At 44.1% G+C, this 21,540-nt stretch overlaps 1 protein-coding gene across 2 annotated transcripts in view; it reads left to right on the forward strand.

Annotated features, from left to right (window-relative positions):
• Nucleotides 1-20,879, forward strand: part of reck (reversion-inducing-cysteine-rich protein with kazal motifs) — a 149,606-nt gene extending 128,727 nt beyond the window's left edge. For both annotated transcript variants that reach the window (XM_041967822.1, XM_041967823.1), the window contains 4 exons: nucleotides 5,701-5,911; nucleotides 5,990-6,063; nucleotides 11,036-11,191; nucleotides 19,065-20,879. In XM_041967822.1, coding sequence (XP_041823756.1) covers nucleotides 5,701-5,911; nucleotides 5,990-6,063; nucleotides 11,036-11,191; nucleotides 19,065-19,286 — 663 coding nt within the window. In that variant the 3' untranslated portion in view covers nucleotides 19,287-20,879. The remainder of the gene's footprint in view (nucleotides 1-5,700; nucleotides 5,912-5,989; nucleotides 6,064-11,035; nucleotides 11,192-19,064) is intronic.
• Nucleotides 20,880-21,540: the final 661 nt, after the last annotated feature.

The raw sequence follows: 21,540 nt of genomic DNA on the forward strand, positions 1-21,540 counted from the left end.
GAATTAAAAAATGCAAAGCATATAGTTCTAAAACCGGCAGACAAAGGATCGGGAGTAGTAATTTTAAGCCGGGAACAATATTTATTGGAGGTTAAAAGACAATTACAAGACACTACATATTATAAAAAATTAGACAAGCCTATTTATCTCGATACAATTCCAATGGTAAAAAGCATAATTCAGAGATTAAAAGAGAAAAAATTCATAAATGCAAAACAATACAATTACTTGTTGGGAGATAAACAACCTAGAGAACGAAGGTTCTATATTCTTCCCAAGATACATAAAGATCCTGATAAGTGGACCATCCCTTTCCAGGTCCCACCAGGGAGACCGATAGTTTCCGACTGTGACAGTGAAACTTACCGCACAGCGGAGTTCTTGGACTTTTATTTGAATCCATTATTGACAAGACACCCGGCTTATCTTAAAGACACGTATCATTTTATAGAAATCATTAAAAGTCTGAATATTCAGGAGGACTTTTACCTCTTTTCTATGGATGTGGATAATTTGTACACGAATATCCCGATAAGGGCGGGTATTGCTAGAGTTAAAGACATATTTGAAAAGTTTCCTGATCCCAGTCGACCCGATAAAGAACTGTTGGAATTGTTACAAATTAATCTGACAAGGAATGACTTTGTGTTTGATGAACAATTTTATTTACAAGTTAAAGGCACCGCTATGGGCAAAAAATTCGCGCCGGCCTACGCCAATATTTTTATGTCCTTTTGGGAGGACGAAGTCTTGAGGAAATGTCAGAAGAAACCGGCCCACTACTTCAGATACCTTGACGATATTTGGGGAATTTGGACGGGGACTGAACCTGAGTTCCTAGAATTTGTTCACACTTTGAACTCTCATGATCCATCAATCCAATTGAAATTTGAAATAAATAAAGACAAAATTGATTTTTTGGATACAACAGTTTTTAAAGGACCCCAATTTCATCAAAATCACAAACTCGACATTAAGGTATTTTTCAAAGCCACAGATACACATTCGGTGTTACATAAGAACAGTTTCCACCCAAAACATACTTTTCGGGGGATTGTCAAGTCACAACTTCTCAGGTTTAAACGTATCTGCACTAGACGGGAGGATTTCATGGAAGCAGTCCAGACTTTATTTAAAGTTTTGCGCAAGAGAGGTTACTCCCGAACTTTTCTGAGAAAATGTTTTAGAACCTTTCAAGAAGAAGGGCCAAAAGTTAAAGGAGAGTTTATCCCGCTCATAACTAATTTTTCATCAAACAGTACATATCTTAACACCCATTTGAGGAAGAATTTTGACACCATTCTAGGCCAGACTAATATTATTCCAAATTATAAAATCATCTCAGCATATCGCAGAAATCGTAATTTATCAGACTATTTAATTAGAGCCCAATTTCCGAAATTGAGACAACGAAAACAAACACAGCTGGAAATCCATTTTCAAAAATTAAACTTCATCAGAAGTACACGCGAGAGGAAGATTTTCCAAATCAACCAAAATTTTAGTTTGCAATCAAAAAATTGTGTTTACGTCATTTTCTGTTCGAAATGTGGTCTCAAATATGTAGGAGAGACAAGGAACAAACTGTCCACTAGATTGTATCAACACAGATACAACATTAATAATAGGAAAGAGATGGACACGCTTTTAGTTAAACATTTTTTAATACATGGCTTGGCTTCTTTAAAAATGGCGGGGTTACAGAGGATGGAAATTTGGACAGATGGGGAACGTAAAAAAATCGAGAGGAGGTGGGTTTATTTCTTAGGAACAAAAGAACCATGGGGACTCAATATGAAATGGAACTAAATTCTTTGTCATTTCATTTATCCTTCCCCACCCCAATCCCAGTTTTGTTTTGTCCGGGCTTTTGTTCAAAACATTTTATTGTTTGCAATCCTAATTCTATTCCTTGCCCTCACGTCTAATCCTAACCCTGGCCCCGAACCTTACCCTCTATTCTAATCCTAATCCTAAGATTATTGTTTTTGTTGCCTAACCCTAACCTTAATACCTAATCCTAAATTGGAGGTTTTTGTTTTTTACCCTACCCGTGAATCTTAACCCTAATCCTAACCTCAACAATCCCTTAATCCTAACCCTAACCTCACAAATCCCTTAGCCCTACCCTTGACCTTTGACCTAACCCTAACCTTAATGTCGTTAACCCCAATAATTTCATTTGTTTAAACCCAATGTCTTCTTTTCATTTCATACCTAAATTATACATTTAAAAAATATTCGGAATAAAAAGGGTTAAAAATTCTTAATTGCAAATTCATAATTTTATCATTTATAACAGTTCATTGGACTACGAACACTGAAAAATGGGGTTAAAAATTGTTAAAAACCAGTGGGTAGGAGGTTAATTCATTTTAGGGGAGCATCATAAAAAAAAAAAAAAAACCCGATAACACGAACTACAGCAGAGGGTATAAAAGCAGCAGCAGCAGCGAGAGAGCTCATTCTGTGCTCAGCTCTCGTGGTGAGCACATCACTCAGACCTTGCTGCTGCATCACAGAGCCTTTAGCCTGTAGCCAGCCTTCACAGTTATTTGTGTGCCTTTTCTTTTTTCTTTTTTCTTTTTTCTTTCGACCTGACGAAGACATATTTTAGTCGAAACGTCGTCGCTTTTTGATTTTAGTTTGTTTTTTGGCACACCTACCTTTGTTGTTTAAGCTCTATTATTATTTTTTTAAAAAACTCATTTAATTTTTTTAGAAAAAACAAATTAACAAAAACAAATCAAGAAAACTTATTTCATTTACATTTAAAATCCTGTCTGCCATGGAGGGCTGGACAGAAGTGCGGTACGGCCGACGCCGTAACCGCAACCGTTTGGGGGAAAGGGTCCCTGAAAGGGGGATGGACCGTGCACACTCCTTCTCCTTCGGGAGAAGGGATTTTTCTTTCATCCCTAACCCTGATCCTGACTCTGACCCTGACCCTGACCCTGACTCTAACCCTAACCCTGATCCTGACTCTGACCCTGACCCTGACCCTGACTCTAACCCTAACCCTGATCCTGACTCTGATCCTGACCCTGACTCTAACCCTGACCCTGACTCTGACTCTGACCCTGACTCTAACCCTAACCCTGATCCTGACTCTGATCCTGACCCTGACTCTGACCCTGACTCTGACAGGCAGATGTCTCACCACCTCACCGCTGCTGCTTTAATGGCTTTATGTATCTGTACCACACTAACCCAGAAACTACACCAGATTCAGCCTCCGCCAGACCATCATTAGAGGTAAAGAGGACACAGACCTCCACCAAGGTCTACAACACTCAGTTAGAGGCTGAAGGCCATCATAAATACACCAGCTCTGTTTATTTTACATAGTCCACTTTATTAGAGTCCACTTATAATCCAATTAAAACATTTCATTATATGATCCACGTCAGTCCGACTTATTACTATGTTCATATAAAGCAGTTGGATGACCTAGCTAAGGACAACCTCCATCAGGACCAGAACCAGAAGATGTAGAAGAAAAAAAACATGAATGAATAAACAGCAATGTCAGATATTTCTACATGGAGAATTAAAAGAGCAGAGATGAGCCTGATGCATCATGGGTCATCCCCTGGCAGCCTCGGCCTGTAGCAGCAGGACTAAAGGATGGATCAGGTTCACCAAGCCAGACCTGCTATTTTGAAGATGATGAAGGTAGAGAGGGGGTCTGGGAGCTGGTTCCACAGATAGGGGTCTAATACCTGAAGTTTTTTCTTCCCTTTTGGTTCTGGGTCACCTTTTTCCTTAGAATTCAAGGAAGTTGTCGCGCTGCTATGAAATCACACTATTATGTAGCTAATGCATCATGGCTATCTGGTTGATACCCCTCCTACCAGGTAAGGGTACTGTTGCTGTGGAAACGAAACAGAAATCAGCTCCTGCAGGGCTCTAAACTGCGACCAAACGGTTGCATTTTGCAACTAAAATGTGAGACGGTGAAGTGAATTTTTCATCTACTCTACAACAGTGACGATACATTTGTGGGTCTTTTTCTTGTAGGATTTATAACTGAATTTATTTACTCTCTAACAAACTTCTGCTCACCTCTTCAGCCCAGTAGTTCACAGTAATAACAAATTAGCTGCTGGTTTGTCGACTCAAACTAACTTCAACACGTGAAAAGGAGACGAACGCCAATGAAGACGACGACGGCCAATGTGTGTGTGAGCGGTGACAAACGAGCACTGTGATTGGCTGATGTGTGGAAAGAGGCGGGTCTTGGGGGAATTTATTACCAACTTAGCAACTTTCTTGCTATATTTAGCAAATTTTCAGACCCCTCTAGCGACATTTTTTTTTAAAAAGCAACTATCGACAAATCTAGCGACTTTTTTTTTTTTTTTAAACGACTAACGACAAATCCCAAATTTCCCTGAGGACTCTCGAAAGGGATTAACAAAGTATTTCTATTCTATTCTTTTCTAAATCTAGCAAGTTTTTCTGGTGTTATTGGAGACTTTTGGAGACGAAGGTGAATGAAGGGAGTTTATCTTCCCAACGAGGAGCGGTGCTGTGCAGACCCTCTCATACGAGGCTTGGTCTTCTCGCAGCAGCAGCAGCTGCATTCAGACGACGTTCACCTCTGTTTCATGACCAGGCAGGAAATGAAACGTAAAAGCTGCTGCTGGAGGATCCTGCTGGTTTACCGTCACAGTAACATCTGTTAATGAAGAGTGTGGAGGAAATATTTAAAAAGTTTAAAGTGTTGTGACATGTTCCAGACTTCTAATTAAAAAACAAAATACACTTAATAAAAAACAGAACTAAAAAATAAAGAAAATATTGACAATTATTTTTTTTTTTATTTTGCTGTTCTAATCATTTTTAGGTTGTCTATTTTTTATCAATTTTTGTCTTTCCTACGACATCCCTCTTTATAACAGCATCCATTACAACTACATGTACCAGGCTGATGATGCTAATTAGCGACTTCTAGGACAGCCAATACCTGCTGTTCTTACTGAGGAGTGGGAACAGCGGCTGGAGGAGCATCAGTCCCTGAAGCTGTTTATTACCAGGAACTACATGGACCAGTCATACCATGTCCTGTGGGGGATGATGGGGACAAAGTTGTCGTTCTGCTTCGACTACAAAGTGAAAATCAAATCAAATCAGTTTGATTTGACAAGTTCTATGTCTACTTGTTCTGTATTCGTGCGGCCAGTAAGATGTTTTTTTTTCAACTGCAAAAGAAAAGTCAATTGTAAACATTGTAATTTCTGAATTTATTGTTAAGTTTTTATAACTAATACAGTGAAAATGAGAGGAAATGTGAATATTTGCTATGCAAAGCGATTTCAGTGTGCGCCCCTAAATTTTCTGCTTGCACCCTAAAAATTTAAGTTAGGGGCTGCCGTGCTCCTCGTAAAAAAAGTTAGTCTGGAGTCTTGTCCTGAGCCCGACCACTCGGTGGAAATAAACCTGCAAGATGTTTTTATCGTGATGTCCCGACTAGATCCTTCCTTTTAGTTTCTAGAGACATTATTTCATCTGACTTCTCACTTTCCACTTTTCCTGCACCACTTTATCTGTAGAAAATTAAAACATTTAGGAGGGAATTATGAAGTCTTTTTTTGAGTATTTTGAGTGATCCTGCTTTTCCTTCCCATTTGGGGTGAACATGAGCTGGTGGGAGATGCTCTAAGATCCCAGTAACACCAAATGAAACTCTGTCCTCAGGACTCCTGCAGGAAGAAACAGAAAGTTTGTGGCCATAATGGTGAGACCTACAACACGGTGTGTGACGCCTTCGCCGACCGCGTAGCTGTTGACTACGAGGGCCCCTGCCGAGCCGTAGGGGCTGTGTCCAACATGGCCCCCGAATCAGCGTGCAGTTTGGTCACCTGTCCAATATTATCCACTCTAGGCTGCCACCCCATCACACCACCTGGTAAGTGAAGCTGTGCCACAGTGGTCCGAAGGGTTTTAGGTACACTGGAATAAACTCTGACCTCTGACCCATTCTCAGGAGCCTGTTGTCCCATATGTGCCAGCATGCTGCAGATCCTCTGGAGCAAAAATCAGATGGACACTTTCTCAAAGGTATGAAAAGATATCTGCTGAAAATCCCAAACACTGCAGGTTTTAGTTCCAGTTGTGGAAATGTTTCATTAGAAAAACATGCCCAGTCCAGACTGGATCCTGCTGGATTCTGGAGTCAGAAGGCTGCTGGTGTGGCTGGTGTAATTACGAGAGTTGACCACTTGAGGGAGCTAGAAATCCTGAAAGCTCCTTCCATTATCCTGCATGTAGAAGAGCCACAGCAGCACAGAATTTAGCAGCTTACTGAGTAGTAAAGCAGGACTCTACCAGGCAACAATGCTAATATCTTTCACTCTTTACTTTCATTCTAACCTGGATTAAAATATTCAAGCTTTCATCAACTTCTGCTAAAAGTCTCATTGTGTCAAGAGACTGGAAAGGATCAGAAATCCAGAGGGAAACTGATGCATTGCAGTGCTCCCTAAAACAACAACACACAGTGAGAGAAGATATAGAACATAGTATAAAATGTAGACATGAGTCCAAGTGAAATTACAACAAGGTGCTGAATTAAAAGTAAATAAAAACTCAAATTAAATGAAACAATAAGATAAATAAAAGAATAGAAAATATAAATTATATAACAAAGACATTAACAGATACATCAATATTTACAAGAGGTTATGGCTCAGTCTTCTGGCTCAGTGCGATGCACAGATCCGATATTGGTATCTGTATCTCTACTGATAACGAAGAAATTTCTAGATCGGGTATCGTGACAAAGGCCCGATCCATAGGCGCAGATCTATGCAGTGTTATTCTATGCTGTTTGCTCTGAGTGACGCCATGCGCTAACGCCGCGCCACGCGGAGGTTCACGTCTTCAAAGAATCCGCCATCTGGAGCATTTTTGCCTCCTTGGCCATCTTCAGCGTCTGCGTGGAAAACCTGCGCAGGTAAAGTTCGGAGAAGCTGGAGAACCGAGCAGCATGTGTGGAAAAGCTCCACAAGGTGGCGCCATCGGACTTTAACCAACGCAGCTTCTGGAACGGATGTTTAATTTCAGGAATTAAAGTATTCCAGCACTGTGCCGGATCTCCAGAGGCTAGACCTAGCAACGGCGTGAGATGAGCACAGCTTTGCTCTCCAACCAATCAGAAGCTGAGCTGGGTCTGGAAGTGTGTGGTTGAGGTCCAGCTGCAGTTAAATCTAACCAACCAAGCTAGTGGAGCTGTTTGTTGTTTGGTTTTGCTCTGGGGAACGACGGCTAACCCAGCGTCATCCCACCTGAGCTCTCTTCAGCCAGTAAAAGACAGTCTGATCAGTCTTTTTTTTATTTTCATTTTTGACCAAGCTTGTGAAGCTGATTTAAGGTTGTTACAGTGAATTTAAGATTGCTGTGCAGGTGCACTGTTGTTAAATAAATAACTCGGTACATTTATATCTGTTTTTAAAAATTAAGAAAGGGAAAACGTCAAATCTGATGTTGCCTTGCACAAAATAAAGATCTCAGTCTTTTTCACACAATGAGACATTATTTGTTGGGAATTTAGAGCTGTTTTTCTGGATCAGTATCAACAGAAGACTAAGCTCTGGAGGGCGGCCGGGAGGCCGCGTTAACAAGAGACTTGGCTCAGGAGGACGGCCGGGACAGCAGGGGCTGGATCCCTGTTGAGTCCAGCAGGACCTTGTGTTGAAGGTAAAGGAGGGGTGTCCCCCCTCGGGCACAGGAACCAGAGGCAGAGAAGGAGCGACCTCCCTGGAAACATGTACTATAGGAGATGTAGGAGCATCGCAACCTAGGACCCCTTCGGGAGACATCGTGGACCAGGGCGACAGTGTCAGACACTGGAGATGTGGACCGTGGAGCTGGAGGCGACGCTGGAGACGTGGACCGTGGAGCTGGAGGCGACGCTGGAGACGTGGACCGTGGAGTTGGAGGCGACGCTGGAGACGTGGACCGTGGAGCTGGAGGCGACGCTGGAGACGTGGACCGTGGAGTTGGAGGCGACGCTGGAGACGTGGACCGTGGAGCGGGAGGCGATGCTGGAGACGTGGACCGTGGAGCGGGAGGCGACGCTGGAGACGTGGACCGTGGAGTTGGAGGCGACGCTGGAGACGTGGAGCTGGAGGCGATGCTGGAGACGTGGAGCGTGGAGCTGGAGGCGATGCTGGAGACGTGGACCGTGGAGTTGGAGGCGACGCTGGAGACGTGGACCGTGGAGCGGGAGGCGACGCTGGAGAAGTGGACCATGGAGCTGGAGGCGACGCTGGAGAAGTGGACCGTGGAGCGGGAGGCGACGCTGGAGACGTGGACCGTGGAGTTGGAGGCGACGCTGGAGACGTGGACCGTGGAGCGGGAGGCGACGCTGCAGAAGTGGACCATGGAGCTGGAGGCGACGCTGGAGAAGTGGACCGTGGAGCGGGAGGCGACGCTGGAGACGTGGACCGTGGAGCTGGAGGCGACGCTGGAGAAGTGGAGCTGGAGGCGACGCTGGAGACGTGGACCGTGGAGCTGGAGGCGACGCTGGAGACGTGGACCGTGGAGCTGGAGGCGACGCTGGAGACGTGGACCGTGGAGCTGGAGGCGACGCTGGAGAAGTGGAGCTGGAGGCGACGCTGGAGACGTGGACCGTGGAGCTGGAGGCGACGCTGGAGACGTGGACCGTGGAGCTGGAGGCGACGCTGGAGACGTGGACCCACTGCCTGCCTCTTTAAAATGTGTGGAGGCAGCTGTTTTTTAATTAATATCTAACTAGATACTAAATTTTATGAATCGAAAAGTATTGGAGGATCATTTTTTACGCTTGTCCCTGTGCTAACATACCTGATTCATGAAGAGTCTAGAAAGGCACGTAAAGGAGAACGGCTTTTAAAAGCCTCATAAGTCACCAGTAAAGGCTTGAGATGAATCCTGAAGCTACAGGGAGCTTGTGGAGGGCGTTAGCTGCAGCCAGGGAGGGCTGACCAACACGGGACATGACAGCGGTCCAGCTCAGATGTGATGACAGAACCTTTTAAATTAATTACATGATAAAGAGAATTGGACCTTCGATTAAAGCCTCCGAGGGCAGTGCATGGTTAGACGTCTGCAGCCGGATGGAAGCAAACCAGATCAACAGCAGCTGTTTACATCACACATTGTGCGTTATTATTAATATTCTAGCAAAATGTTTTTAGAGGTTCTCAAACTGGGGGTCCCAAGGTCGTTTCAGGGTGTCGCCAAAAAAAGTAAAAGCTCACATTTCTCAAGTAAATTTGGGATTTTTATTCGGGCTGTCAAACTAGTTAATGCAAAGAGGTGAGTCTGTAAAATGAGCTTGTTCATTTTTTAGCACATAATGCGTAAAGTTATTGCTCATGTAAAACATCGGCTCTGAGGGAAGCTGAATTCTGGCATATGGGCCAACGCCGACAGTTTTCCAGCCTTGCATGTCGAGGATGCTGCAGGACGACACAATAACCAGTCAGCTGTTGCAGATGGGGGCGCAAACACCAAGTATTTAATCTGGAGGTTCTGTGGTTGAAAAGTGTGATCGAATCATCAGCTGTTGCTGATCCAGGTCTCTCACAGTACATCTGTATTTTTCCATGTAATGCAGGAATTTTATCTATAAATGAATTATTTTTTCCAACTATTTTCAATTTGCGGCCTTTTATAAAAGCAACTGTTCATACTTTACACTGGAACTTTTATTTCCAGCATTTATTCTATTTTATTTTAACTTTTTTTCTGTTTTTATTTAATTTCTTTTATTTATTTTTAATGCACTTATTGCTTCCTGCACCTCGCTGTGATGCTTTTAATGTTTTTTTGTAAAGCATTTTGAATTGTCTTGTAGTTATTAAAAATCAACTTTATTTTGGTTTTTAAACAATACTGACCAAAGAGTTTTAAAATGAGTCTGAGTTCTGGAGTTTGAGATTTCTCCGCACAACCAACGAGTTCCAGGAAAAAATGTGAATAAATCCAAACTGCAATAATTTGCAAATCTCATAAATCACATTTAAAAAACGTTTCACGTTTCCACCTGTGTAGCACCCCCTCTTGATTGACTCGGTTTTGGAGCCAGCCCCTAGTGGATGAGGGGTGAACTGCAATTTGTTGTATTTCCGCGTAGACTTCACATTTTACCACCGGAGGTTGCTGCTTGATCCAGCCTTGTCCCTGCATACAGAGATTCCTCCTGATTCTCTGAATCTTCTGATGATATTCTACACTGTAGATGGTGGATCTTCAAAGTAACAATTCAAATGAACATTTTTCTAAAGTTTTAGATCCAGTTTGTCTCAGGTTGGTGAACCTCTGTCCATCTTTCCATCTGAGAGACTCTGCCTCTCTGAAATGCTCCTTTTATACCAGTCATGTTACTGACCTGCTGCTTTTATAACTTGATTAAACATCTGTAGGAACAGCTGTTTCTTTCTTTTCCAGCCCCTTGTTGCCTCTACATCCCAACATTTTTTTAAAATCTTCATGACATCATATCAAAAATGAGCTCATGTTTTTCTAAAGTAGTAAAAAGTAGTTTCAAACATTTGATTTTTTTGGTGAATGAAATATGGAATTGGGTTAAATAATTGTCTTTGCTAAAACACAGATTTGTGGACGTGGTTCCTCCTGATGAACGGCATTGTGTCAGTCCTTCTGTCCCGCTGATAGCTCAGCTGGAATCCTCAGCACATCATCGTCAGCCTCATTCAGCCTTTAAAACCAGATACAGGCCGTTTATTTCACCTGATGCCAGGATATGTGGGTGCAGCAACAAGCTACTGTAGCTTAGAGAAGCTCGGCGCTCTCCATATGGCTGGATGAGATTTAGAAATCATTCAATTCCGCTTGTGTTTATATTTTAGGCTGAGCCCCAACTCTTGGAGGTTGTACACATTAAAGTGGCTTTCAGCTAAAACCTGGTGGCTGGTGAATGATTTTGAAGCGTTGTTTTTAAAATGTGATTGACCTTCAGAGCTCAGGTTGACATGATTAGATGGAAGTAGACGCCAGCATTCATGCAATGCTTTCTGTCTTGCAGCTGAATAAGAACCAGCCAGTGACCATCCACAACGTCCTCCAGATCCTCCGGCTTCATGTCTCCGTGCCGCAGTGCGACGTCTTTGGCTACCTAAGTATTGACCACCAGGTAGTGGTCCTCATCGCCCCGGTGGACCACCAGCCCACACCGCTGCAGGTAACACGCTCTGAAGTAAAAATAAACTCAGTTGGGTCTGAGAATGGTGGCTTTTCTCTAGAAATTCTCACAGGAAGCTGTTTTCTTTACAATTACAGTTTTTCTCAAATGCTAAAACACAAAAGCCAATCCCCTAAACCAAATGACCAGTTGTCTAAACACATTTACTAAATCTAGCCATCACTTTCCAATATCATAAACAAATTTCACATGAAGACACAATTCACAAAACACAATCCTCCGTTCTCATAAATCTAAACACATTTTTCCTTGCTAAAACACAAGTTGCAAAAGAACTCTGCTCATATTCTCAAATGAAAGCTCATGTGATGCAAAATGCTTGCCACAGTCAGCAATATTTGAACACCATGAACACACCTGGCGTCATTCATTACACACAACGACTCAAAGTTGAAGACACCTGTTGGTAATGCTGTGACCACATGTATAAAAGCAAGTTCAGAGTGCACCATTTGCTGAAGATTCCAAACAAACAAAATGGATGAAGGCAGAGTCAGGGGAAGAGGAATTCGAGTCAGAGGAGGAAGACGAGCTGGCCATGGAAGAAGAGGAGCAGGCCAACGACGAAGAGGAGTTCAAATCAGAGGAGGAAGAGGAGGAGGCCAACGAGGGAGAGGAGAAGATGCAGGAGGGAGAGGAGGAGGTCCAGGACGGAGAGCAGAACAACCTCGCACCATCATTACGGACGAGATGCGAGCAACAGTCATTGACCATGTCATTGCACAAGAAACCTTCATTGCGGATATGGTTCGTGAGAACAATCTCATCAGACTCCGGGAGATCAGAAACAAAGTCATTGCCGATAATTTCAACTTTGAGAGCATTGATGACGTCAGCTTGGCCACAATAGACCGAGTTCTCCGGCGCCAACAGATGCGGATGAAACAGGTCTATAGGGTTCCCTTTGAGCGCAACTCTGCGCGACACAAAGTTCTACGTTACGAGTATGTGCAAGTAGGTATACATCCATGTTCACAGTACAGTTAGTGGACATACTGTGTTGCTCAGTGGCCTACATTACTTCTGGACTTTCTAGAGGAGCTAAGAGACATCCTCCTGCTCCGCGAACACATTCCTGGGCCCACACATCACATTTATGTGATCATTTGGGACAATGTCAGCTTCCACAGAACAAACCAAATCAGAGTGGTTCACCACCAACAGTAACCAGTTTTTAAACGTCTGTCTGCCACACTACTCCCCTTTCCTGAACCCTATAGAGGAGTTCTTGTCATCGTGGAGATGGAAGGTTTATGACAGACAACCATACACTAGAGAGAACCTCCTAAGGGCAATGGAGCTGGCTTGTGATGACATCCCAGTGGAGGCCTTCCAAGGATGGATTCGCCATTCCAGGGCGTTTTTCCCGCGGTGCCTGGCAAGAGACAATATAGCCTACGACGTGGATGAGGTGATGTGGCCCGATGCAGCACAGCGACATGATGCCGCACCGTGATTGTGGGGTGTGTGTGGTGTGAATAAAGTCAATAAAAAAACTTCACACCCTGATCATGTTTTCAAGAGTACTGTTGTGTGCAATAGATTCTGCCATGAGTTGTGTTACAGTCGTGTACATGCAGTATTTTCTATAGATTTATACTCTTCATATGAAACTCACAAATCTAAATGCCTAATCTTCTGCAGAGATCTAAGATCTGTTATTGTAAAGTTTCTAAAAATATGCATTGGCAGTTATGAAACAAAGACCCGTCTCACAAATTGAGCATTGTGTTTTCAACTGTTTTGCTGTAGTGTGTAATGATGTGTATAGTGTTTACATGTTTGAAAGCTTCGAGCTGCTCTTTTGGTGTGGAAGTTTGAGCTTTGAAGTTCAAAGGTGTGGTTGTGTTTATGTAGCTTTAGAAAAGGGTGTTGTGTTTAGGCATTGGGGAACATGGAGGAAACATTTGTGAAATGTGTTTTAGCATTTGAGAAAAACTGTAATGGCGTTTTGAATACACACCTGCCAGTGTGGACATGAATTTTGGTGATGTTAGCGGTTGTCGTGGTAACCTGAGGGGAGAATGCATATGTCTGTTCTCAGTAATGCTTGTTGTGAAGCAGGTTGTCAGAAGCCAAATGTTCCTGAATCCGGGTTAAAAGTTGGCGCTGATCACGGTGTGGATCAGACCCGCGACCTTTTAAAATGCTGTGGAAACGTGTTGATGTTGGCTGGCTTTGAAACACGGCTCAGCAACTTATCCTGCTTGGTTTTAATCCTACCTCACTATTCATTCTTATCTTTTTTTGTCCACTTCTTTTAGATATTTATTCTTTGTATCAACATTTTGGTGACTGGAAAAGTAAACTTTTCCGGCCGTTCTGGTGCAGACCTGCTGCTGTGTTGGGATCTTTGTCCTAATGCATGAGAAGGTTCCAGCTTCAGCTGTCGGACAGATGGACTCATATTCAATAAACCCCGTTTAGACCCTGCCTCGGAGCAGGAGCTAAAATGGTTATAGGAACTGAGGGCTTTGATCCCTAGTTCCTATATGTCGGAATGCGCGAAAAAAAACGGCCTGGTTCCTGAAAAGGTTATAGGAACTGCAAAAGGTTCCTACAGTCGGAAAGAGCCTAAAGACCCTGAAGAGGGTGTAGAGCTGGTCCACTGTTCCACGACTGGAACGAAAACCACACTGCTCCTCCTCAATCCGAGGTTCGACTATCCGATGGACCCTCCTCTCCAGCACCCCTGAATAGACCTTACCAGGGAGGCTGAGGAGTGTTATCCCCCTGTAGTTGGAGCACACCCTCCGGTCCCCCTTTTTGAAGAGGGGGACCACCACCCCAGTCTGCCAGTCCAGGGGAACTGTCCCCGATGTCCATGCGATGCTGCAGAGGCGTGTCAGCCAAGACAGCCCTACAGCATCCAGAGCCTTAAGGAACTCTGGGCGGACCTCATCCACCCCCGGGGCCCTGTCACGAGGAGCTTATTAACCACCTCAGCAACCTCAGCCCCAGAGATGGGAGAGCCAGCACAGTGTCCCCAGACTCTGCTTCCTCATCGAAGACATGTTGGTGGGACTGAGGAGGTCTTCGAAGTATTCCCTCCACCGCCCCAGAACAACCCAAGCCGAGGTCAGCAGCCCCCCATCCCCACTATGAACAGTGTTGACAGAGCGCTGCTTTCCCCTCCTGAGCCGCTGGATGGTGGACCAGAATCTTATTGAAGCCGTCCGGAAGTCATTCTCCATGGCCTCTCCAAACTCCTCCCATGCCCGAGTTTTTGTCTTAGCGACCCACCGAAGCTGCGCTCCTCTTAGCCCGCCGATACCTATCAGCTGCCTCTGGAGTCCCACAGGCCAAAAAGGTGCGATAGGACTCCTTCTTCAGCTTGACAGCATCCCTTACTGATGGTGTCCACCAACAAGTTCGGAGGTTACCGCCACGACAGGCACCGACGACCTTACAGCCACAGCTCTGACTGGCTGCCTCAACAATAGAATACAGCCCACTCGGACACAATGTCCCCCGCCTCACCCGGGCCATGATTGAAACTCTGCCGGAGATGGGAGTTGAAACTTTTTGACAGGGGACTTCGCCAGATGTTCCCAGCAGACCCTCACAACACGTTTGCATCTGCCAGGGCTGACCGGCATCCTCCCCACCATCTGAGCCAACTCACCACAAGGGTGTGATCAGTTGACAGCTCCACCCCTCTCTTCACCCGAGTGTCCAGGACATTCAACCCCAAGTCTGATGATACGACTACAAAGTCCATCATTGAACTGCGGCCTAGAGTGTCCTGGTGCCAAGTGCACATGTGGACACTCTTATTCTTCAACATGGTGTTCGTTATGGACAGTCCATGACGAGCACAGAAGTCCAGCGACAAAACACCACTCGGATTCAGATCAGGGGGGCCGTTCCTCCCAATCACGCCCCTCCAAGTCTTGCTGTCATTGCCCGCGTGAGCCTTGAAGTCCCCCAGCAGAACTAGGGAGTCCCTGGAAGGAGTGCTCTCCAACACCCCCTCCAAGGACTCCAAAAAGGGTGGGTACTTTGAACTGCTCTTTTGTGCATAAGCACAAACAGGAGTCCGGACCCATCCCCCCACCTGAAGGTGGAGGGAGGCTACCCCCTCTGACCCACCGGTGTAAACCCCAATGGACAGGTGCCAAGGCAGGGGGCAATGAGCATGCCCACACCTGCTTGGCGCCTCTCACCAGGAGCAACTCCAGAATGGAAGAGGTTCCAGCCCCTCTCAAGGACAGTGGTTCCAGGGCCCAGGCCATGCATTGAGGTAAGTCCAACTATATCTAGCCAGAACCGCTCAACCTCGCGCACCAGCTCAGGCTCCTTCCCCACCAGAGAGGTGACATTCCATGTCCCTAGAGCTAGCTTATGCAGACGAGGATCAGCTTGCCTCTGTGCCCCTCCAGAGGGGGGACCTGGTGACCCACATCCGGGCAAGGGAAACATGGATCCATCATTTTTACTCATCATAGGGGTCTATTGAGTCATGTTTTGTCTGGTCCCTCCCCTAGAGACCTGTTTGCCATGGGTGACCCTACGAAGGGCATAAAACCCCTGACAACATAGCCCCTCGGATCATCAGGACGCGCAAATTCCTCCACCGCAGTATGGTGGCGACTCAGGGAGGAGAAAGAATTTTAAAGCAAAACAGCCATTTTTAAAGATGTTAATCAGAAAATATTTTCCTCCATGACGTCAAAGCAGAGGAACAGCCATTTCCACTCATTCACTGTCTCATTAATTTTTTCCCTATACCACCTTCACATCTCTTCTCTTTGTTTTTCTACCTGTATGAGTCATGTGCTTTTAAACTAATAATGGGTAGTTAAGTCATTTGAACACAGTGCCTGCAGCTATTACACAGTGTTCAGTCAAACATGGAAAAAACTACCATCAGTTCTCTGTAACGTTCCTGCAGCAGACTGTCTAACAATCACTGCTCCCAGTAGACAAAAACAACACACAATAGAAATTATTATTGTAAATAGTGGAAAAAATTAACACATTTTTATTTAGATTTTTTTTTACTTCTCTTTTACATTTATATTGCTAAAGTTTTGTTTTATTTTCTAATTTTTGTAGTTTGAATTCTTATCCTTCCACATTTGCTGCTGTTCCATTGGAATTTCCTTGCTGTGGACAAATAAAGATTCTATCTAATTCTTATTTACAAATCCTAAGTGTCATGGTCTGTGTGTTTTCAGTTTAGTTTTACTATCCTATGGTTTCATTGTCTTGTCTGGTTCCCTGTTTTTATGCTGTGGTTCGTTTTCCCTTGTCTATTGTGTTCTGTTTTGCTTCTTGTTCATCAGCTCACCTGGCTTAATTAGTAAATTCACTTCAGCTGTTCCCTGTTAGTTCCTCTGTGTATTTATACCCCTTGGTTTCAGTTTTCCTTTGTCAAGTTATCCATCGTGTTTCCCTGTCATGTCTCCTGTTTTCGCAATTTTGGATTAAAACCTTTCTTCCTGCATTCTGCCTGCCCCTGAGTCCTGCATTTGGGTCCACTTCCTCACCTCGGCCTCACCGTGACGATAAGGGAAGTTTTAACAATTACATTGCTAATATAAGGGGCAGTGCAGGGGTGAATAAGGGAGTGCACCAAAGCAGTACAAGTCACTGGATTGGTAGAATTTGTTTTCATATCCAGCCTCACCCCGGGAGGATCAAAGTAGGGCTGGGCAATATATCGAGACTTTATCAGACGCAATATAAAAGGAAGGAATATCGTTTATATAGAGATAGTTTGTTTTGAGTTAAAAGCATCTTTTCTTTTGCATTTTGCACAGCTATATTTTTTGTTATGGTCATTGAAAATTATTTTTAATTTATTTTGTTTTAGGAGCATTTAATTTAATATAAAGGTACTTTAATTTCAGTCTGCTGTTTTAATGCACATGTGCTGCTGATCCTTAATAAAAGTATATTTAACACTGAAGGCTGTAAATTAGAACTGTTTGGTTACTTGACAAAAAAAAGTATATCAAGATATATATCGTATATCGTGATTCAGGTAAAAAATATCGGATATAAGATTTGGTTCATATCGCCCAGCCCTACAACCTGCTTTTTTAGCCACCACCGGCGTGAAGTCTTTGAAAATTGAGGTCTTTCTGCCCATGTAGGAGGGGGGAGGGGCTTCTCGTGCCTGGCGCAGAATTTGATTCTGGACCTGAAATAGGTTAACCCAAACGACTAATGGCCACAGGGGTTGATCATCCTTGAGCCCAGCATGTAGGGTGCATTGGGCCTGGTCCAGCTTAAGCTTGTCATCAAGTCCAAGCATTTTTTGTAGGAGCTGGACAATGAACTCGGTAGGACAAGGACACTCATAGCCTTCTGGCAAACCCACCAGAAAAACATTGTTCCATGTCAACGATCCACAAGGTCTTAACATTTCTTAGATCGGAAGTCGACCGTGGTGGTTAGCTTGTTAACATTAGCTCAAAGGTCATCTAGCTCACGTTCATGGGTGTTAGCAGAGTGCTCAAAGTCTGCAGTCATCTCACCATGTGAAGCGATCTTGTTCTCAAATGGCTCCAGAGCCACCTTGATCTCCCTTTGTTTTACATTCGAGATAATGAACTCATTCCTTGGACTACTTTACTCCTTCCTAGAAATACTTTACTTGTTCCTAGGACTACTTTACTCATTCCTAGGACGCTTCACTCATTCTTAGAAATACTTTACTCATTCCTAGGACACGTTACTCATTCCTAGAAATACTTTATTCATTCCTAGGACTGCTTTACTCATTCCTAGAAATACTTTACTCATTCGTAGGACATGTTGCTCATTCCTAGAAATACTTTACTCATTCCTAGGACACGTTACTCATTCCTAGAAATACTTTACTCATTCCTAGGACTGCTTTACTCATTCCTAGGACACGTTACTCATTCCTAGGACACGTTACTCATTCTTAGAAATACTTTACTCATTCCTAGGACACGTTACTCATTCCTAGGACACGTTACTCATTCTTAGAAATACTTTACTCATTCGTAGGACATGTTACTCATTCCTAGAAATACTTTACTCATCCCTAGGACACGTTACTCATTCCTAGAAATACTTTACTCATTCGTAGGACATGTTACTCATTCCTAGGACACATTACTCATTCCTAGAAATACTTTACTCATTCGTAGGACACGTTACTCATTCCTAGAAATACTTTACTCATCCCTAGGACACGTTACTCATTCCTAAAAATACTTTACTCATTCTTAGGACTACTTTACTCATTCCTACGACTACGTTACTCATTCTTAGGATTACTTTACTCATTTCTAGGACTACTTTACTCATTCTTAGAAATACTTTACTCCTTCCTTGGACTACGTTCCTCATTCTTAGGACTACTCTTTCCTAGATGAACTAGGCTGCTAGTCTCTGGTTTCCACTGAAAGTAATGTGGTTTTCTTTCAGGAGGAGATAACAATTTACATTTTCTACCATGTTTCAGGTGAATTTACTCTTACACAATAACTCATATCTTTAATCTAACACTTTTGCAGTAATCTAACATCTGAGCTTTGTGTAGATACCCGGATTCTACAGTACATACAGCCCCTGTATTTGTGAAGATATACTTTTTTCAGAATTTTTTCTGAGTATGTTATTTCAGACAGACAGTCGGCAGAACAAAAAGGCCTCGTCAGGAAGAACTTTATCAGTTTCATATCATCTGCTTCACGGTTAAAATCCATCTCACCGTGCATCCTTAGTAAACAGATTTGCCACCATGCCCACCTGCTGACAGATAGAGGTTTATACCAGGGCTAAAAACAGGCAGCGGGTACTGGTGGAGAATTTGGACCAAGCTCCTTTAAAATTAGACTAAAAGTTTTCGTCTTCTCTCGTTTTTTTCCAGATCGAAGCCTGCAGCAAGGAAGCAGAGAAAATTGATGTCCTTATCAACTATGCCAGCCCCACCCTGGTCTCCCACGTGCCCCTCTCCGCCTTCCTCATCTCTGAGATCACAACCTCCTCCATCCACTCCTCTGGGGGCTCACCAGCCTCACCTCTGCCCCCCGGCCTGTGCCTCCTCCTGGCTCTCCTCCTTATAGCAGCTCCTCATCTCCACCAGCTTTAAGTGCCCTCTGTCCCCACCCCTCACTTATCCAGAGTGCTCCAAAGTACCTCAACCCCCATCCTGGGAGGGCTGCCGTGGAGCCGGAGGAGGCAGCGATGATGACAATCATTCTTGTTCACTCACCTGCGTTTCAAACAATCAAGCTGGTGGAAAAGCTTTTATAATGAAAACAGTGTTATTCAGTGAAGAGTTGCTGACTGTGATGGGCTGGACACACGGGACGCCATCGTTCGTTCTCCATTTATTTCCTGTGGACCTGCATGATGAGGTGACAATGGCTGCCCTCCTCCAGCCAAGTGACAGGCCACATGAAATGTTGCGCTCGTTCACGTAGACATGCACACGGGGCATGTGACGCGACACAAGAAAATAGAAAAATGTTCCATTTTTGTAGAGCTGTCGCCTGGCACTACAGCGAGGGTTTCACTGACTGACCAATGAGAGCAGGCTAGACGGCGCTGTCTGCAAACCCTTCCAACATGGAGGATCAGTTCATTCTAGCTCTCTGACTTTCCCAGACTTTTCCAGACTTCACGCAAAGATTATAAAGAAGTAAATAAAAGGCAGCCATGTGGTGCCTGGGTGAATTTATCCAAATGTAGGTCCTAGATTGATCTGGATCAGCCTGGAGGTCCATCAGATGATGATGTAACCATGTTGGTTCCTAGTTAGTAAAACAGGATGAACCCAGGGCTGTCTTTCTCTTTGGTTCAGTAGAGTCAGCAGCAGATTTGTGTCAACTCGAGCAAAATCTCTTCATCCTTCAGGCCTCGTCTGTCACCTACCGCTTTGAAAATGTCAAAATTCCCTTCAGTATCACAAACAATTATATTTCTTGGAGACAAGCGATCGTATAGCGTGTTGCTGCTGCTGTCGCGTCCCGTGTGTCCAGCCCATGAGAGCGTGTATGTGTGTGTTTGACTTTGACGAAGCATTGGCTTCAAACCAGCAGTGTTTTTCTTCTCTGCAAGCTGTGAGGTGGGAATGTGGATCAGATGACCCGTTCCCTCTGCTGCCCAGGCTTTCTGTGTCTTTAAATGTTCGTATACACAGACAGTTCTCAACTCATTTAGCCTCTGGGCCATGAAGATGAGGGTCTGCCGCGGCGTGTGGACTGAAGACCTCAACAGTGTTAGTGCCATGCTCTGAGCCAGCTCTCCAGACAGAAAGGATCGGGTTCTGGTTTGGTTCACACAGCAGGTCACAAAATTAAACTGAGACCTCAGAAAACAAACGTAGTAACATTTCATCGGAGGTGGCGCTCATATAGCCTCAGTAATGTGATAAATCTCCACTTTATGAGGAGAATTACAACATTATTCAAACCTCAACTCAAAATAAGTTAGGACGCTGCGTAAAATGTAAATATAACCAAAATGCAATGATGGTCTCATCCATCCATATTTTATTCCCAGTACAACATTAACAACACATCATTTTCCCATCGGATGGAAACATGAGCGGAAGAGGAAAGGTCTGGACTGCAGGCAGGCCAGTTCAGCAGCCGGACTCTTCTCCTGTGAAGCCATGCTGCTGTGATGGATGCAGGATGTGGTTCAGCATCGTCTTGCTGAAATCTGGCCTTCCCTGAAAGAGACGTTGTCTGGATGGGAGCAGATGTTGCTCTAAAACCTCCATGTACTTTTCAGCATTGATGGAGCTTCACAGATGTGGAAGCTGCCCACGCCATAGGCACTAATGCAGCCCCATCCCATCAGAGATGCAGCTTTTCACCTGTCCACTGATAACAAGCTGGATGCTCCCTCTCTTTGGCAACATTTTTCTGAAGTTGTTCCACGTTTTAGTTTGTCTCAGATTGGTGAAGCTCTGTCCATCTTTCCATCTGAGAGACTCTGCCTCTCTGAAATGCTCCTTTTATACCAGTCATGTTACTGACCTGTTACCAGGTAACCTGGTTAGTTGTCCAATGCTCCTCTGGGTTTTTTTGGTTCTACCAGGTACTTTTCCAGCCTTTTGTTGCTCCTGTTCCACCTTTTTCCAGATGTGTTGCTGCATCAGATTCACTATCAGCTCATATTTTCATCTCATGGTGAAACGTCTAAATGTCTGTGTTTATCTTCTTCTGGGGTAAAAGATGGATGGGATTTATAAATCATTATATTCTGGTTTTATTTACCCATTGCACAGAGCGTAGTGGTCATGGATGTAAGAAAACAATCTCACAGTAATGAAATCCTTTACTTTATATAGCTGCCGTTTGTTTTCCAAAGCATTTCCGACGTTTTCACGTGTC

The sequence above is a fragment of the Melanotaenia boesemani genome, chromosome 18, assembly GCF_017639745.1.
Source record: "Melanotaenia boesemani isolate fMelBoe1 chromosome 18, fMelBoe1.pri, whole genome shotgun sequence".
NCBI lineage: Eukaryota > Metazoa > Chordata > Actinopteri > Atheriniformes > Melanotaeniidae > Melanotaenia > Melanotaenia boesemani.